The sequence below is a fragment of the Notechis scutatus genome, chromosome 5 (genome assembly GCF_049901735.1).
Source record: "Notechis scutatus isolate UNSWTSFEM ecotype Mainland chromosome 5, rNotScu1.2, whole genome shotgun sequence".
In the NCBI taxonomy this organism is placed as follows: domain Eukaryota; kingdom Metazoa; phylum Chordata; class Lepidosauria; order Squamata; family Elapidae; genus Notechis; species Notechis scutatus.
Genome location: NC_142013.1, coordinates 9,819,419 through 9,838,025, shown reverse-complemented (window position 1 = coordinate 9,838,025; position 18,607 = coordinate 9,819,419). Strand labels below are relative to the sequence as shown.

The window sequence follows — 18,607 nt, the reverse complement described above, 5'->3', positions numbered from 1 at the left end:
CCCGAACTCTCAAAATAAGTGCATGCTGGAAGCCAAACTTTAGTATTTGGAGAAGGCAAAAGCACAAAGAAGAATCCAACCTTAATCTGTGGCACATGGTCATCCAAGGGCAAACCCACATCACACACACACAGTATCACTGGTAACCCAATACTGCCTATCTTGTATTTGGTTCTCATTGTATGTATCCCTATTTTCCCCAGTTTCACCATATCCTGTTCTTTCAATAAAGCATTCATATCTACACACATGGTCTGATTTTTTGGAGGATAAGTAGGTTTAGCTGCATGTCGAGCTGCACAGAGCAACATGTAGAGATGACAGAACACTCATCATCACTTGATGGTTCCTTTACCCAGCTATTACAGCACAAGAAGAAGAACCTGGGGAATTTCAATCATCCAAATCATGGTTGTCTCAAAGGTGCTTTTTTTCCCCCCCCAAAAGGCAACTGGACTTTGTTTTTTTCTTTGAAAATGTTTTGCTTTTCATCCAAGAAGCTTTTCTTGGATGCGAAGTGAAAATAGAAAAAACAAACAAACAAGAAAGCCCAGTTGCCTTTTGGAATAGGAAGAATATGTAGCTCATATTCCTCTGTGCAATTTATAAGCCATGATATGCAACATAATATGCACCATTCAGACAATGCAAGCATACATTAAAAAAAGAAAACCATTTTCCTTTCATCACTCAACCAACTTTTAGCAACAAAGGAGATCAGAAAGCCAACTTTGGAATGACTATTGGACAGTTTTCAGTGACTTTAATTTCATTTAGCATGTTAACATAACTTTTGGATTAACAGGTCAAGGTCAATGGAATCCAGAAGATGTGTGATCCCCTGGTCTTATCTCAAAGTTTAACATGGAGTGACATCAGGAAGGAGATCCAATCCATAGTGCCATGGGGATTATAAGGGTTTCCCACATTTTTTGATCAGTTTCACAATCCATCAGAGAGTCTTGATGCAAGAATCAAACACAACAACAGCTATTTTGTAGAGGAGGAAGACTATGGAATAGGAAAATATTGTGTAAACACTGCTTATCAAGTTTGGAAATCCTCAAAAGACGGTCATCACAGATGTCTATGGAGATTCTCAGTCCTCCAAGTTATGATTGTTCCAAAGATGCTTTTTTAAGGCAAATGGACTTTGTTTTTCCTTGAAGAAAATTTCACTTCTCATCCAAGAAGCTTGTTTAATTCTGACTGAATGGTTCTGTCACTTTCTGACTGTGTTGTAATATCACAGTCTACCTACCATCTATCTCCTGTTTGCAATTTTCAACAGCTCCAGGAAGGTTCCACACCCATTTGCGCTATTCGGATGATCCAGAGGGCAGATAAACCTCCAAGTGGCCTCAGTGATTCTCAGAGGGAGTACTAACAACCAGATGACTGAATATGAATCCTTCGATCTTCCATCATTCAGTCAGATTTGAAGAAGCTTCTTGGATGAGAAGAGAAATCTCTTCAGGGAAAAACAAAGTCCAGTTGCCTTTGGAAAGAGAATTTTTGGGACATGCCAACACAGATTTTCTACATCATCACAAAGTTAGCTTGAGGTGTCAGTGCCAGGATGGTTTTATAACTGTGATTGATACGTAATGTGTGGATAATTTTCATCCTCCATGAGTAAAGGCTGGGTCTCTTCCACGTTTCTTTTCTTCTTTCGAGTCCCTAGTGTGATGAGTCCTTTGATCGCCATTGAAATTATGGCACCAATCACAGCAGCTCCGAGTAACCATGGCCAGTTCTGACGAGCTTGTTCCAAGTAAGGGGAGAGGAAAGTCTGAAAAGGAGAGTCTGTAAAAAAGAAAAAAGAAAATCAGTGGCCAAAGATTTATTTACTGGGGTCAAGAAAACTGCATGAACGGATGTCACCATGAAGCCACCAAGCATCTAGCACAGTGATCCCCAACCTTTTTTATGCCGTGGCCCGGTATCCCCAACCTTTTCTATGGCGCGGCCCGGTACCAGGCATCAGCTGGGCGCCGCCATCTTGTTTTGATGAAAAAGTGCTTCCGGTGAGGTTTCTACCCGGAAAAGCTCACCGGAAGCACTTTTTCATCAAAACAAGATGGCGGCGCACAGCAAACCAGCGGCCCGGTAGGACTTGTTCCAATGGACTGGTACCGGTCCGCGGACCGGTGGTTGGGGACCCCTGATCTAGCACAATGAGGAGAGGTGCCTGGTGGCTCACGAGGTTAGAATGCTGGGCTGATGATTGACAGGCTTGTGTTCAAGACCTGTTCCTGCCATGGGATGGGGTGAGCTCCTGTCACGTGCTCCAGCTCCTGCCGACCCAGCGCTTTGAAAGTGGGCAATCGTGAATAGATAAATGGGTACCACTTTGGTGGGCAACTTCATGGGGACATGAAAGAAGCTCCCAACTGGGCTACAAGGATGTCACTAGCAAATCCTTTCACCATGGAAGTACTAGTAATGAAGGGAGCAACCGTTTTTTTTACAGTATATACAGGTAGTCCTTGACTTATGACAATTGAGTCCCAAAATTCCACTGCTAAGTGGGACAATTGTTAAATGAGTTTCTCCACCATTTTTTTTAACCTTCTTTGCCACCGTTTGTTAGGTGAACCTCTGCAGTTGTTAAATTAGTAACGTGCAGGGGTGGGGTTCTACCGGTTCGGACCGGTTCGAGCGAACTGGGTGTTAAGTTTTCATCCAGTTCGCTGAACCAGTATTTCAACTGACTGCCTACCCCTCCCCTCCCTGGAGTCTCCATGTGATGCAGGCAAGTACAGGGTCTGCGCGGAGGCTCTGGGAAGGGGGAAAAAACGGGCCTTCCAGAAGTTCGGAAAACAGGCCTGTTTCTGGCTTCCGGAGGGCCTTTGTAGCCCGGGGGAGGCTGTTTTCACTCTCCCAGAGGCCCAGGGAGGCCTCTAGAGCAGGGTTCTCCAACCTTGGCAACTTTAAGACTTGTGGACTTCAACTCCCAGAATTCCTCAGCCAGCTTTGCTGGCTGAGGAATTCTGGGAGTTGAAGTCCACAAGTCTTAAAGTTGCCAAGGTTGGAGAACCCTGCTCAAGAGCCTTGGGAAGGTGAAAAACGGCCCTCACGGAAGTTCCCGTAGGCCACGCCCACCATGGCCACACCCACCCAACAACTGGCCAATGAACTGGTTGCTGGGATTTTTGAACCCCACCCCTGGTAACATGGCTATTCAATGAATCTGGCTTCCCCAGTGACTTGGCTTGTAAGAAGGACATAAAAGGCGTGAACAGAGGACCCCAGGACACTGCAAACCATTATACATTTTCCCCATTGTCCCTATCTTAAATATGAACCAATGGCCAAAATTCTGAATTTTTTTATCGCATGACAAATAGAGATGCTGCAATGGTCGTAAGAGTGAAAAACAATCACAAGTCACTTTTTCTTTAATTTTAAAGTTTTTATTTTATGATATATAAAATATAAAATACAAAGAAAGAGGAAAGAAAATATGAAATTAAGGGCGGAAGAAAGGGCATGGGAAAAGGGCTGTGTGGAATACAAGGAGGAAGAGAGAAAGAAAGAAAGAAAGAAAGAAAGAAAGAAAGAAAGAAAGAAAGAAAGAAAGAAAGAAAGAAAGAAAGAAAGAAAGAAAGAGGGGGGGGGAAGAAAGAAAGAAAGAAAGAAAGAAGAAAAGAAAGAAAGAAAGAAAGAAAGAAAAGAAAAAAAAAAGAAAGAAAGAAAGAAAGAAAGAAAGAAAGAAAGAAAAGAAAGAAAGAAAGAAAGAAAGGAGGGGGATTAACTTCCAACTCTTCCTAGCTCATACAAGATAAACACACTCCAGCCACAACTTTTTGCTTTTTCACGATAATATATACTGTAACTAGCCATTTCTATAACACTAAACCTTTCTAATCAACAAAACCAAGATCAAAGCTTCATTTTTTTCTTCACAAGCACAAATTCCAGAAGTGATATCCAAATAAGAACATATTTTCCTCTTTAAAGTAATCAAGTGAACCATTCCTGCTTTATCTTCCTTGCTATGGAAATAACGTGTATTTCTATTTGCACCTAATTATCTTTATAAACTGTCACAAATTTTGATCACATGACAAACAGAGATGCTACAATGGCCATAAGAGTGAAAAACAGTCACAAGTCATTTTTTTCCAGTGCCTTTGTAACTTTGAACGGTCACTAAATGAACTGTTGTAAGTCGAGGGCTACCTGTGTATGGGACAATTGAAGTTAGTATTCCATATCTGTCTCTCAGAATACTCTCTCTGCTCAACTTTCATTCAAGTACTATTTCTTCAAGGCAGTGGTGGGATTCAAAATTTTTTATTACCGGTTCTGTGGGTGTGGCTTGGTGGACGCGGCATGGCATGGCCTGGTGGGTGTGGCAAGGGAAGGATACTGTAAAATCTCCATTCCCACCCCACTCCTGGGGGAAGGTTACTGCAAAATTCCCATTCCCTCTCCACCCCACTAACCTGCTTTCCAGCTCCATTCTCCTCTGCAGGGCAACCAAAGAAGACCCAGCCGATCAGCTGGGACTCGGGAGGCAGAGAATAGATGGAGGCTGGGCCAGTCAGAGGTGGTATTTGCCGGTTCTCCAAACTACTCAAAATTTCCGCTACCGGTTCTCCAGAACTGGCCAGAACTAGCAGAATACCACCTCTGCTTCAAGGACCAAAAGGTATGGACCTTCTTAGCTCTTTGAGATCCATCAGATGTTAGTTAGATGCTGCCACTTAAGAAGCGTGGGTTAAAAAGGCAGAATTTAAAATGAATATTCCTCTGGTATCGATGTAAAGTAATTTAGACTAGCCATATGGCCAATCAAGCATAATAAAAGATAATGGGGTAGAGATCTGGGGGAAGACTTGAATCGATGCCAATCCATCTCAATCAAGTCAGCAGCTAAAATCGTCAATTTTCAGGAAGCAATAATTTCTGAGGGAGAAATAAGGTGAAACTGAGGAAATTGCTACCGGAAGTGGAAGTACGGGGAGTCTTTGACTTAGGCCCATTTGTTTAACAACCATCTGAAGTTACAACAATGCTGAAAAATTGACTGATGGCTGTTCTTCGCGCTTCGCACAAATTTCGCATCCCTGGGGTCACATGGTCAAAGTCCAGTTGCTTGGCAACCAGCATGTACGATGGTTGCAGTGTTCCAGAATCATCTAATCGCCATTTGCACCCTTCCCAAAGGATTTTCCAACCACAAAGTCAATATGGGAAGACTTATTTGCTTGATGACCATGGTGATTCACTTAATCGTCATCTCTTTTTAATGATCCCATAATCCCTGGTGGGGTGGATTCTGGGCAACTGAATAGAGCTAGCAGAGTGTTTTAATGGCCAGATGCCCTTCCTGTTGCCAATGCGGAGTTTTGTTCGGCAGATATATTCTCAATTGTGCCTAGAGAGAGAGAAATATCTGCCTCTACCTAGGATCGAACTCCCAGCCTCCTGATTGTGAGGCAAGAGCTCCACCCCCTAGGCCACCGCACCACTCTACCGGTTCTCCAGGCTGGTCAGAACCTGCTAAATACCACCTCTGGTTTGACCTTGCGGGGTGGATGGGGGACGCATGGCAGGGGTGGGCTTGGCCAGCTCAACATTACTCGTCCCTTGTCACGTCACTCACGTCAGGGGCGCCTATAGCAGCCCAAGAGCTGCCAAAACAGAGCTTAGGAGTGCCATTTTCACAGGTAGAGGGTTGCAGAAGGTTGTTGCAGCTGTGCACAGCCCTCCCAAGCTCCATTTTCGCTGGCAGAGGCACCGTGGGTCGGTCCTTTGCTGTTTCCAAGGCGGTCCCACGGGCCAGATCTAAGCACCCCGTGAGCCAGCCCATGGGCCTTGAATTAGACACCCCTACTTTAGAGTATTATTATTATTTTTTAGAACATCTAAACCTGCCAGAAATAGTCCCTTTGCTGTGGAATTTTTTTCCAATGGGTCTGGGAAATTGCATGAATCCAATGATAAATGAATTTTTATGGTAGTGTTGGAAGAATTATCCTTCTGGGTTCAGTTCCAAGTGGGGAAGAAAGACACTGGAAACATGGCGACTGCTTGGAAAGATGGTTTAATGGTGGACAGAACCACATGGCTTGGAGCTCCAAAGAAGGAAGGACAATCACATGCTTCAAGATGAAGGAAAAGAAGGAAGGGCTGAGATGCTAAGTGTGTATGCCCTCTGTTGGGATAATCACCCACCCCACTCCTAGAAGAATCAAATATCCTAGGAAATATTAAAAAGGCAGAATATTTCCCCTAAAAAGAGTAGAAACTCAGAAGCAGAAACTCATTCGCCCCACCCACCTTTGCTAATGGGCCTAGGCCAGCCTATTTTACATAGCAAAGATCTCCAGGTAGAGCCATAATAGGAATTGCCCAAAGCCCTTTCATTACATCATCATCCAGCCAGGTTCAACCAAGCCTGGGACTCAGGACAGCCTACAGAAGTTGCTCCTGCATGGCCCCCATGGGAGTCTGACAACCAATCAGAATACAAGCTCAAATTCAAATCCCAACAGAGGGCATACACACTTGGCATCTCAGCCCTTCCTTCTTTTCCTTCATCTTGAAGCATGTGATTGTCCTTCCTTCTTTGGAGCTCCAAGCCATGTGGTCCTGTCCACCATTAAACCATCTTTCCAAGCAGTCACCATGTTTCCAGTGTCTTTCTTCCCCACTTGGAACTGACCCCAGAAGGATAATTCTTCCAACACTACCATAAAAATTCATTTATCAATCAAGGATTTTCCCTACTACATCTGATTATAGTCACCTCCAACATGTCCCTGCATGAGTTTCTGGCATGAACTCCCCTGCTGATAGTTACTACCTGTTCCAATAGTCTTGAAAGGAAATCATAATTACTTTTCCAAAGATTGACTGTTTCTGCAAATAATTAAGTCAATGCAGATAACAGCTGTAATAAGCTACAGCATATTATCTGCAGGATGAGGGGACGGGCGGCAAAGGGGAAATCTCTTCCTTCCTCTTCCTACCTTTCTCTTTTCAATTACTTTTATTTTCCATTCCCTGTGACCTCCCTCAAAATTGCCTAGGGCTAAAATTTTTCTTTTTTTCTAATCCCTCCTGTTAATTTGACATTTTAATTTTGTTTCCAGTCACACATTATTGGTATTGAAACACATATATCTCAAGAGGACAGTTCCTGTGGGCTGTCAACTCTAATTAATGCCAGTTGGTCAACCATCATCATTGTTTCATTGGTATTAAATAGAGGTATTTCAGCACCACCTGATCGATCCCCCAAACCAACATTTTAGAAGGAGCTCATTTGTAGCATTACGTGTGGTTGTTGATTACACTGCATATTTTTAAAGGGAAAACTTTGGCCGGCTGTTCTTAAAGAGCAAGGATCTTCAAACTTGGCAAGTTTAAGAGTTATGGACTTCAACTCCCAGAATTCCTGAGCTAATATGACTGGAGGAGGAATTCTGGATGTTGAAGTCCACAAGTCTTAAAGCTGTCAAGTTTGAAGACCCCTGTTGAAGAATATACACAATTCTACACAGAGATTCACAGCTTTGTGTCATATACATTAGAATAGAGTCCTACCCGCTGCTTAGGCAGGAAACCCTATACCCATGATGGCAAACCTATGGCACACATGCCACAGGTGGCACGCAGAGCCATTTGTGCTGGCACGTGAGCTGAGGCGAACTTACCTCACTGTGCAAGCGTACACCTCACAACTGATTTTTGGCTGGTTTGACGCCTTTTTTGACCTCCCAAAGGCTTGAGGAAGGCTTCTGCAGGCTTTGCAGGCCGAAAACTAGCCCTGTTTCATCACTTCCTGTTTTTCCGAAAATACCGGAAGTGATGTAACAGGGCTAGTTTTTGGCCTGCAAAGCCTGCAGAAGCCTGCAGAAGTCTTCCTGAAGCCTCTGGGAGGCCGAAAAAGGCCTCAAACTGGCCGAAAATCAGCTGTGAGGCGCGGTGCAGGTAAGGGGGCAGTGGGGGTGGGTGCCTGGTTGGGGATTGCACACGCTTGTGTAGGGGGCATGGGGAGGCGCATTGCCTTCTGGGTGGTGGCACGCAAGCGTGAGCGTGCAAGCGTGTGCACAATTTTTGGCACAGGAGCCCCAAAAGGTTAGTCACCACTGCCCTATACCATTTCAGACAAATGGTTGTCCAAACTCTTCTTAAAAACTTCCAGTGTTGGAGCATTTACAACTTCTGGAGGCAAGCCGTTCCATTGGCTAATTATCCTCACTGTCAAGAAATTTCTCCTTAGTTCTAGATTGCTTCTCGCCTTGATTAGTTTCCATCCATTCCTTCTTGTCCTGCTCTCAGGTGCTTTGGAGAATAGCTTGACTCCCACTTCTTTGTGGCAGCCTGTGAGATATTGGAATGCTGCTATCATGTCTCCCCTTGTCCTTCTTTTCATCAGACTAGCCATACCCAGTTCCAGCAATGGTTCTTTATATGTTTTATCCTCCAGTCCCCTAATCCTCTTTGTTGCTCTTCTCTGCACACTTTCTAGAGTCTCAACATCTTTTTTACATCATGGCGACCAAACCTGGATATGTGGTATTCCAAGTGTGACCTTACCAAGGGATTATAATGGTATTAACATGTCACATGATCTTGATTCTATCCCTCTGTTTATGCAGCCTAGAGCTCTGTTGGCTTTTTTGGCAGCTGCAGCACACTGCTGGCTCATATTTAAGTGATTGTCCACTACGACTCCAAGATCCCTCTCCTAGTTACTACTGTTGAGCGAGGTACTACATATACTGTAGCTGTGTGTTTTGTGCACAGGTGTACACATACGTGCACATTAGTTTGGTGTTATTGTCAAGCACGAAGAATCACAACCACACATTAAGTTCCAGTTAAGCTGATTTATGGCTCATTCCTAAATCCAGTCAACTAGTGGTCAGCACTAGGTGCTAGATAAGAGTTAACAGAATTCAAGAGAAGTTAGACCTTAGACCCTTTCTGAGAACATAATGATTCTAGGCTGATTCCTCTCTTGATTCCAGACCCAGGTCTGCCCGTCCTATTCCCACAGTTATCGAAATAAAGTTTGAGCATCTTCCTCCCTTCTATCTTCTCAAATTCTTATCCCCTCAAATATCTAGGTTTGGCAAACCACTGTATGTTGGATTGATTATTTAAACCCAGCAATCTGGAGCATATAAAAACCATGGTTTGGGAGCTGGAGCAAGGCAACAGTGGGTTGACAGCTTGCTCTCGGACTAATTTATCACATAAAATTGGAAGAAAAGGCAGCGATGGAATGAAGAGAAACTAGGAATTGTTAGCCAACCAGAAAAAAAATATTTCTATTTCAAGGAAACTTTACTTTCAAAAAGAAACAAACTGAATTTAGCTGAAAAGTGAGATGGTTAAAGTGGAGGGCAGCACAGGCCCTATATGGAATTGATGAGTACCTATTTGCTAAAAATAATGCGACTCTCTCTCTTCATTCCCCCAAGACAGAAGATTAAATGGTTTCCTGAAAAAAGCATTCTACAGAGGATCAGTCTGGCAGAATGCCTACCGGTGCTGGATGGGATGTGGTGAGAGAGGGTGGGAGGAAAAGAGATTTAAACATTACTGGGGCTGAAACACTCCCCGTCACCCTTGGTAACTGCTCTCTGGGCTCTAGAATGCATTTTCTGCCAAAGCAAAAATGCACCGTACGAAGTTTTGCAGCAGGCATAGAAAAACGGGCCTAGAGGTAGTTCTTAAACTTGTATTTATCACCTTGGACGAGCAGAGCAAGCAAACAGAATGCATACATACATAGGTAATCGTCAACTTACAATGGTGTGTTTTAGTAACCATTCAAAGTTACAACAACATTGAAAAAGTGAGTTATGATTGTTTTTCATGTGTAACCCCCTGAAGCTGGCCTAACTGTGGCCATTTCCTTTTTGTAGATTTTTTTTTAAGGAGGTTTCTTTTTGCTTAGCTTCAGGGCTGACGCAGCCTAAAGCAGGGATCTTCAAACTTGACAGTTTTAAGACTTGTGGACTTCAACTCCCAGAATTCCTCCTCCAGTCATGTTAGCTCAGGAATTCTGAAAGTTGAAGTCCACAACAGTGGTGGAATTCAATTTTTTTTTTTACTACCGGGTCTGTGGGCGTGGCTTGGTGGGCGTGACAGGGGAAGGATCTTGTAAAATCTCCAGTCAGAGGTGGTATTTGCCGGGTCTCCGAACTACTCAAAATTTCCGCTACCGGTTCTCCAGAACTGGTCAGAACCTGCTGAATACCACCTCTGGTCCCCAAGTCTTAAAGTTGCCAAGGTTGGACACCCCTGCCCTAAAGCAAGGGGCTTGGGGGGAGGTCTAGAGATAGCTGGGGTGTTGTAGCCAAAATAAAATTCTTTCCCCTGGGAATCAAGGATGCTCATGCAGGTGTTTGAAAGACGGAGACTGAGGTCACCTAGCAACTGGACTGCGTGCGGATTGGATCATATGACCGGGGACTCAGGGGTGGGATGGGGAGTGACAACATTTTACTTTTAATTGGGAGTCAAACCAGCAGGAACTTAAGAGCTGGTTTTCCACCAAGGCTGTGCCAATTTGATATGTCCCAATAAAATGTTCTTTGAGGAATGTGCCTGCCTCAGAGTTTTCATTGAAGGGGATGTGTTACTTGGAACCTTGACACATCATGCTTATGACCATTGCTGCATCCCCACATTGACATGCTCGACATTCAGACACCTGGCACAAGTTGTAAGCCACTAATTTTTAGGGGACTTCGAACTGTCACTCAGTAAACAGTTACAAATTGAGGACTACCTGTATTATGCTTCTCAATGGGATCTTATTTCTGAGAGTCCTGCTGAGCCAATGAATAAGGACAGGCACAAAAATGCGGACTGCCTTGCCTCTCTCTACTGGTCCTACTTAGAGCGAGGGATCAGATTACCTGGTTCCACGAGATATTCATAATCGTAGCCCAATTCTTTGGATGAAATGAAGAATTCCCCGTTCCTATAGAGAGGAATGAACGGGACCATGAAATATCCCCGGTTGTGTCCAATAGGAGCGTTGGCCTCGGGGTAGGCCTGAAGCAGAGGTTTGTGTCTCCGGAGCCACTGTTCATAAATGCTGTGGGAGGAAAGTTTGACATGAATATTTCAACAAAGGAAACGACAATTTTCACATTTAAAATAGCTAGGAATAAATGTTCACGCGGTAGTTGCAATGGTGGGCTGCATCCGGTTTAAACAACCGGTTCTGTAAGCTCACGCAGCATTCAAAATACACCATTTTAAACCTCTACAGGGCAGCCCCGGTAAGTAAAACAGCTGAGGCATGCAAAATCTACTATGCTACATGAATCAGCTGAGCTGAAAAAGGCAGAAATATAGGACCAGATAGGGCAGAGGCAAGTGGGCGGGGCCAGCTGATCGTCAGAACTACCGGTTCGTTAGAACCAATCCAAACCGGCAGCAGCTCACCGCTGGGTAGTTGGTCCTAGATTGATCCAGATAAACAAGAGATTAGATGCAGGCTACCATGCAAATGGTGAAAAGACCTGCCTGGACAGTCCACCGGAAGACCAGAAGATCATTAGAAATTCAAAAAGTTTTGGGCACAGATGGTCCTTGACATAACAACCTGTCAGCTAGCCTGCCGCTTGCTGCCACAGAAAAGCGGGGAGGGATCAGTGGATAATTTTTCATTGCAGCTTTGCAACTACGGCCTGGGCTTTGCTTATCTCTGCAAGGTCATTTCTTCTAGCTTTCTGATTGTACAGCTCAGAGGCACAGCTGCACTTCATGCGTTCTGCCTTGTTTCTGTGCGGTTCAGATGAGCCCATCCACATGTTCAATAAAAGGTAAAGGTTTCCTTCAACCAGTTGTGTCTAACTCTAGGGGACGCTGCTCGTTTCTGTTTCTTAGCTGAAGGAGGCTGCATTGTCCAAAGACCCTTTCCGTAGTCATATGACCAGCATGACTATATGCTGAGGAACATGGAATGCTGTTAACTTCCCACTGAAGTGGTACCTATTTGTCTACTCGCATTTTCATGCTTTCGAACTGCTAGAAGGGCTGGAGCAAGGAATGGGAATTCACCCCATTGTGCAGCACTTGGGTCTCGAACCCAGGCGGTCAACTTTACAACTGACAAGCTTGGCATCTTTAACTGCTGAGCCATTGCACCCCCTTCATATTTAATAAATGCATGGAAAAATGGGTGATGCATGCTCATGTATTCTAACTTCCCATGAGTTTTGCACGTCAGTGCGGTCAATAGGTTCTTGCTTATATACAGCAGCTCAGGGCCATGGTTACATTTGCCCTAAAGTGAGTGGTAGCAATGAGGGCTTCTAAATTTCTCACCTTCATTTAGACAACGAACAGGCAAAGGACCACAAGTGAATCTGTTCACAATAGGATTAGAGAGATCTAATAATAACTGATGCATTCTGATCTCACAGTTTAGGGGCAATTTGATGAACTGGAGCATAATCAGAGCATCATGCACGATTTCTTAAATTGTCAAAGATTTATAAGGAATATCAAATAAGAGCTGGAGATGGAATCAACGGAACCAATCAATTTTATTATGTTTGGTGGACTGCCAAGAAGTACTGGGATCAGATATAACAGAACAAAAGAGTTGGAAGGGACCTTGGAGGACTTCTAGTCCAACCCACTGCTCATGTAGGAGACCCTCTACCATTCCAGATAAATGGCTGTCCAGTCTCTTCTTAAAAGCCTCCAGTGATGGAGCATTCACAACTTCTGGTGGCAAGCTGTTCCACTGGTTAATTGTTCTCACTGTTAAGAAATTTCTCCTTATTTCTAGGTTGGATCTCTCTTTGATTAGTTTCCATCCACTGGTTTTTGTCTTGCCTTCTGGTGTTTGGAAAATATGTTGATCTCTTCTTCTTTGGAGCAGCCCCTCAAATATTGGAAGACTGCTGCCATGTCAGCCCTAGTCCTTCCTCTCACTAGACATACCCAATTCCTGCAACATTTTTCATATGTTTCAGCCTCCAGCCCACTAATCAACTTTGTTGCTCTTCTCTGCACTCTTCCCAGAGTCTCAACAACATTTTTATGTCATGGTGACCAAAACTGGATGCAGTACTCTAGGTGTGGTCTTACTAAGGCTTTATAGAGTTGTATTAGTACCTCACTTGATCTTAACGTTGTCAAGGTGGAGAAATATTACAGTATTTTAGACCCTTGATGAATTTCTAGCCTCAAAATGAGAGGGAAATTGTTAAACCCCGAACAGCATTCCTTGTTGTGTTATAGCAAATTAGTTACCTAGGGCACAGACTATGGAAATTACCATACCGGATTTTTAATGAGTAATTTGAATATCAAAGGGAATATTAATTACTGAAACAATGGCACGATTGTCTTGCGATTTCCAGCTCAGCTCATTTTTTGCCAGACGGAGTTTGTCTCTAACTTCCATTTTGACTTTCCCTGCTCAGGGTCGTGATGGCTGGAGGAGGAATTGAATTCTTCACTGTGAGAATTTATGAATTTAGGGCACATGCTTTTCATTTAGCGTAAAGTAATCCTATTAGCCAATATGGACTAAGGAAGTTTCTTTGCAGGAATGAAATTAACGTGCCAGGAAAACAAAATAAAATATATTTTAAAGTTCATCCGTGATTAAGTCCATAAAGCTTTGCAAAAGCTGTATAGAAATACCGTGTTTCTCCAACAATACGGCCTCCACCAATAGGAAGGCCCAGCATGATTTCTAGGCTTGAGGTGAAATTAAGCCCCGCCCCCAAAATTTAGGCCTATTTAGTCCATGCATTTCCCCGCCATTTCTCACATCATTTGTTAGAACTACACGAGTTGAAGAGGGGGAGGGAAAGGGGGTGGGGAGAAACCTTGCCTTTAGGAGTGCCGTGCAGGTAGCCTAGGCTAGAACACCCCGATAGCCGATAGAAGCTCCCCAAAGGCAGAGTCCCCAGCCGCTTCGGGGCGAGTCGTGGCTGCCCGTGTCCCCTCGCCATTAGGCAGTGTCTTTCGGGCGATGGAAGCTCCCCAAGTGCAGTCACCAGCCACTTCAATTGGCCGGTAGAAGCGGCCTCACGGCGAGGGGAGTGTGTGTGTGCGTTCGCCCCGAGGCCACTTCTACCGGCCGATTGAAGTGGCTGATGACTGCACTTGGGGAGCTTCCATCGCCCGAAAGAGACTGCTTAATGGCGAGGGGACACGGGCAGCCACGCCTCACCCCGAAGCGGCTGGGGACTCTGCCTTCAGGGAGCTTTCATCTGCCGAAAGAAGCGACTCGCGGCGAGGTACATGCGTATGGGCTGCTCTAGGTGGGGGGAGGAAATTAAGTCACCCCCGAAGAGACGGCCTAGATGTTTTTTCGGGGGTCAAAAAAAAAAAAAATAAGGCCCGGCCTTATTTTGTGAGAAACACAGTCGGTTGGATTTAATAACTGAAAATGATAGCGTGGGTTTTTTTTAAAAAAAAAATGTTGCAGATCTTGTTATTCCTGGCAATGCAATGATGACTACTGAATGAAATGTGGATATTTTCTAGGTATCTCTCTACCCATCATGCTATTTCTATTGGGGGTAAGAATAAAGGAGGAAAAAGTAGTAACCCAAAGCAATTAGAGATTATTTAAAGGGAAAAAAAATCTGATTTATGCCAACACCATTGACTATTGTTCTATATAACTTTCAGTTTTTGTAACCCTTCTTAGCTTCCATCACATCCATACTTATGCTTTGATCATTTCATTTTGTTCTTTAGAGCTTTCTAATTGAAGAATTAAATTAAATTTTAAAAGAAGTTAGAGCTGATTATCAACATCTTTTGTCATCTTTTATTCATGCCAGGAGAATAGACACAAAACTATTCAGTCACCTGGCAAAACCTTCTGTATCCTTTCCAAATTTGGCTTGGTTTTATTTTATTGTTTAGACTTTTCCCTGTTTCCTTCTCCACCATTTTTCCCAGGTGGTCCCTTCTGAGCTACCGATATTTAGATCACAAGAGAGAAATCTCCTATAGATTTCTATCTATAGATTATGGTCCTATATGAATTTCCTTCCTTCCCCCCACCTTCCAATCCCGTTTAGCATAGTGCAATATTAATGCAATATCGGGTTTTCAATTCAATTGTATAGAATGTGAAGGATCTGTGTGTTTTATTTTTATAGTTATGATGTACAATGAAGATGGCATTTAATTTCGTTGTACAAGGTGCAATACCAATAAAGTAAACTTCAAACTAAACTTTCCTTCCTTCCTTCCTTCCTTCCTTCCTTCCTTCCTTCCTTCCTTCCTTCCTTCCTTCCATTGGAAATTAAAACCCACCCCACTCCAAGAAAAATGACATATTTTAGGATATACTAAAAAGGCAGAATATTTCCCCTAAAAGAGAATTAGAAACTCAGAGAGGCAGAAACACGCCCCACCCCCATCTTTGCTAATGGGCCATTAAGGTCTGGGCCAGTCTATTCTACATAACAAAGATCTCCAGATAGAACTATAGGAATTGCCTAAAGCCTTTTCATTACATCATCATCCAGCAAGACTCAACCAAACCTGGGACTCAGGACAGCCTACAGAGTTGCCCCTGCCTGGCCCCATGGGAGTCTGACAACCAATCAGAACACAAGCTCAAATTCAAATCCCAACAGAGGGCGTAAAACCCAGGCACTTTCAGCATTCCTTCCCCCCCACCTTTTTTTGCTTAGGAGCTCCAACGCATGTGATCCTATCCACCATTAAACCATCTTTCAAAACAGCCTCCATGTTTCCAGTGTCTTCAGTTCCCCACTTGGAACTGAACACATTTCTTCCAACACTTCCTCCCTCCCTCCTTCCTTCCTTCCTTTTTATATTTTGAAAAATATCAATGATTATTTACCGCTCTGTATGCTGATGATTTACTGTATGAAATGAACCTCAAATATTTTTTAACAGTTGTTTCTCTTGAACATTTATCCTGCTTTCATTTATTCATTTATTTTGGATTTCCAGGATAGCAGTCTTCCAATATTTGAGGGGCTGCCACAGAGAGGAAGAAAGAGGTCAAGCTGTTTTCTAAAGCAACTGAAGGCCAGACAAGGAATAATGGATGGAAACTGAACAAGGAGAGATTTAACCTGGAAATAAGGAGAAACTTTCTGACAGTGAGAACCATCAACCCATGGAACAGAAGTTGCCTTCGGAAGTTGTGGGAGCGTCATCCCTTGAGACTTTCAAGAAGAGATTGGACTGCCATTTGTCAGAAATGGTGTAGGGTCTCCCGTTTGGGTGGGGGGTTGGACTAGATGACCTATAAGGTCCCTTCCAACTCTGATTATCTGTTATCTGTTGTGAGTCGAGGACTACTAGCAAGCTACATCCTCAATTCTCAAAAAAAAAAAAAAGTGGTGCTATTGGAAGCCCCAAGTCATCATAGAGACTAGCCCTACCTCACAGGGTTGTTGTTCTGGCAATAAAACAAAGGGAGATCTCTTCATAAGGATTTTTGAGTTCCTGGATCAAATGAGATTATAACCCAAACCAGCCAACTAACCAGTAGTGGGATTCAATTTTTTTTTTTACTACTGGTTCTGTGGGCGTGGCTTGGTGGGCGTAGCAGGGGAAGGATACTGTAAAATCCCCAGTCAGATTTTTTCAAGGGTGGGGGGACGCCTGTCAGCTTTGGAAGCCATATTAGCACCAGACGCTTCCACACTGCCATGTTCTTGAGTCTGGGAAAATGGGAGGGGGGAATTTCTTGGAGCGCATGTGGTTAGACACAATAGCATTCTTCTTCTAAGTCAAGGTCATGTTATTTCTGCACCTGGTTGAGGAGTGGTTGAGGGAACATCTCAAGTTGGGACAGATGGTGATTGGGGCATGTGATGCAATGAGGGCTTCAGGAAGTGAATTTGTAATATTTTACTTATTGAAGGAAAACCCGCAACTTTCAGATTCGGGATTTCCCAGATGTGCCAGTTTACTACTCTAATAAAAGGAACCCTTGAGAAGATGTCTGTCTCAGAGTAATTGATTGGAGTTGAGATTTTCTGGAACACTGACATGTGGTATTTGCCGGTTCTCCAAACTACTCAAAATTTTTGCTACCAGTTCTCCAGAACTGGTCAGAACCACCTCTGCAACCAACCAATCCAGAAAAAAAAAAAAAGACTAACAAATGGATATCAGAAATGCATCTCTCTGCTGACCTTTAACCCCAGGGGTGCTTATTTTGAGGCTAGAAGACCCCCAGGCAATCAGCTCTCAAACCAAAACCAGCAATTTGTCCCAACTGTGCACAGGAAATTATGGCAAATAACCAACACAACATGGTACGTGCAGCTTCATGGTAATTTTCAAGGGGTTAATCACTTATTTCGGCCATTAGCTGGCAATTCTGGGCAGAGGGCCAGAGAAGGTTACTCTGCTACATTTTGGAAATTCAATTTGTTGTGCATTCCAATAAACACTGCTTCTCAGGCTAATGGGATTTAAGTTAGCCTGCCACTAACCTTTGCTCTTACCAAATGCTCTGTTATCCTTTGGCGCTCCAAAGCTAATGGAAAATATATATCCCCCCACCCCACCCTGAAATAGCCATATTAAAATGTACCATGGGTAGGAAAATGTTATGTACTTGTCTTCCTTTCTTTTTTAAAAAAAGAAAAGTCAAAATCGAGGTCGAACAGACCAATAAAGGATGACAAAATTGAGAGTCAAGGGTGTTGCTTTCTCTAATAATTGTTCTGTGAATAGATTGTGATTGCTGTACGAGTGTTCTAAAGAATAAAGGAAGAATCTTTTTATTAGAGGAGGAAATGATGGTGTATAGACCGCTCTGCCCATTTCTAAAAATACAGGAATAATAGTTGATTATAAACTGTCTATATGGATAGATAGCCAGTAGTTATTGATACTTATATTTGGAGTTTTGCACAGTGAAATTGGACAATATTAAGTAATTGGACTTCATAGGCTGCGTGGCCCAACTGAATGCTTTTAAAATTCTCTGGTTGCATGATCTTAATCTTATTATTCATTTTACTGCACCATTCTGTTTATGTTTCCAAATCGCCACAAAAGGTTTGAGCTTGCCTACCCTGAATCTAAACTTCAGTAAGTGTGATTGGAAGGTGCAATTTAGTTTGGAAAACCGAGAGTCAAAAATTTCCTCTGAGAAATGCCTATGGAGATTCCCAGTCATCCAGGTCGTGGTTGTCCCAAAAGTGCTTTTTTCAAGCGGCAACTGGACTTTCTGGTTTTTCTTTGAAGATGTTTGGTTTCTCATCCAAGAAGCTCCTTCAGCTCTAACTGGATGGTGGAGAATGGATTTAAACTCCTTGCAGACAGCTGGTCATTTGCATTTATTTAGCAGGTCGTTAAGGTCATCTGGAGGTTTATCTGTGACATCAGGGAAATCATTTCGTCATTTGAAATGATGACACAGATAAACCTCCAAGTGACCTCAACGACTCTCTAATTTTTGAAGGGATGTTATTTTAATTAGGGACAACGGGTTCTAACAATAATGTCATCATGTGAACCCTTCAAAATAGAAAATATCAAAGGCATTAATAATTAGCGTGATCCCAACATTCTTTAAAAAAAAAACCTGTATGATTTCAACGATGAGAAAATATACCGTGATTCAAACCAATTCCAATAAAACCGA

The 18,607-nt window shown here is 43.2% G+C and overlaps 1 protein-coding gene across 2 annotated transcripts in view; it reads right to left on the bottom strand.

Moving 5' to 3' along the window:
• Positions 1–741: 741 nt before the first annotated feature.
• Positions 742–18,607, bottom strand: part of TYR (tyrosinase) — a 77,777-nt gene continuing 59,911 nt past the window's right edge. Inside the window, exons 4-5 of one of the 2 annotated variants that reach the window (XM_026679951.2) lie at positions 10,893–11,074; positions 742–1,806 (exon numbers count right to left, since the gene is read on the bottom strand). In XM_026679951.2, coding sequence (XP_026535736.2) covers positions 1,586–1,806; positions 10,893–11,074 — 403 coding nt within the window. In that variant the 3' untranslated portion in view covers positions 742–1,585. The remainder of the gene's footprint in view (positions 1,807–10,892; positions 11,075–18,607) is intronic. The other variant, XM_087966104.1, reaches the window with a different exon arrangement.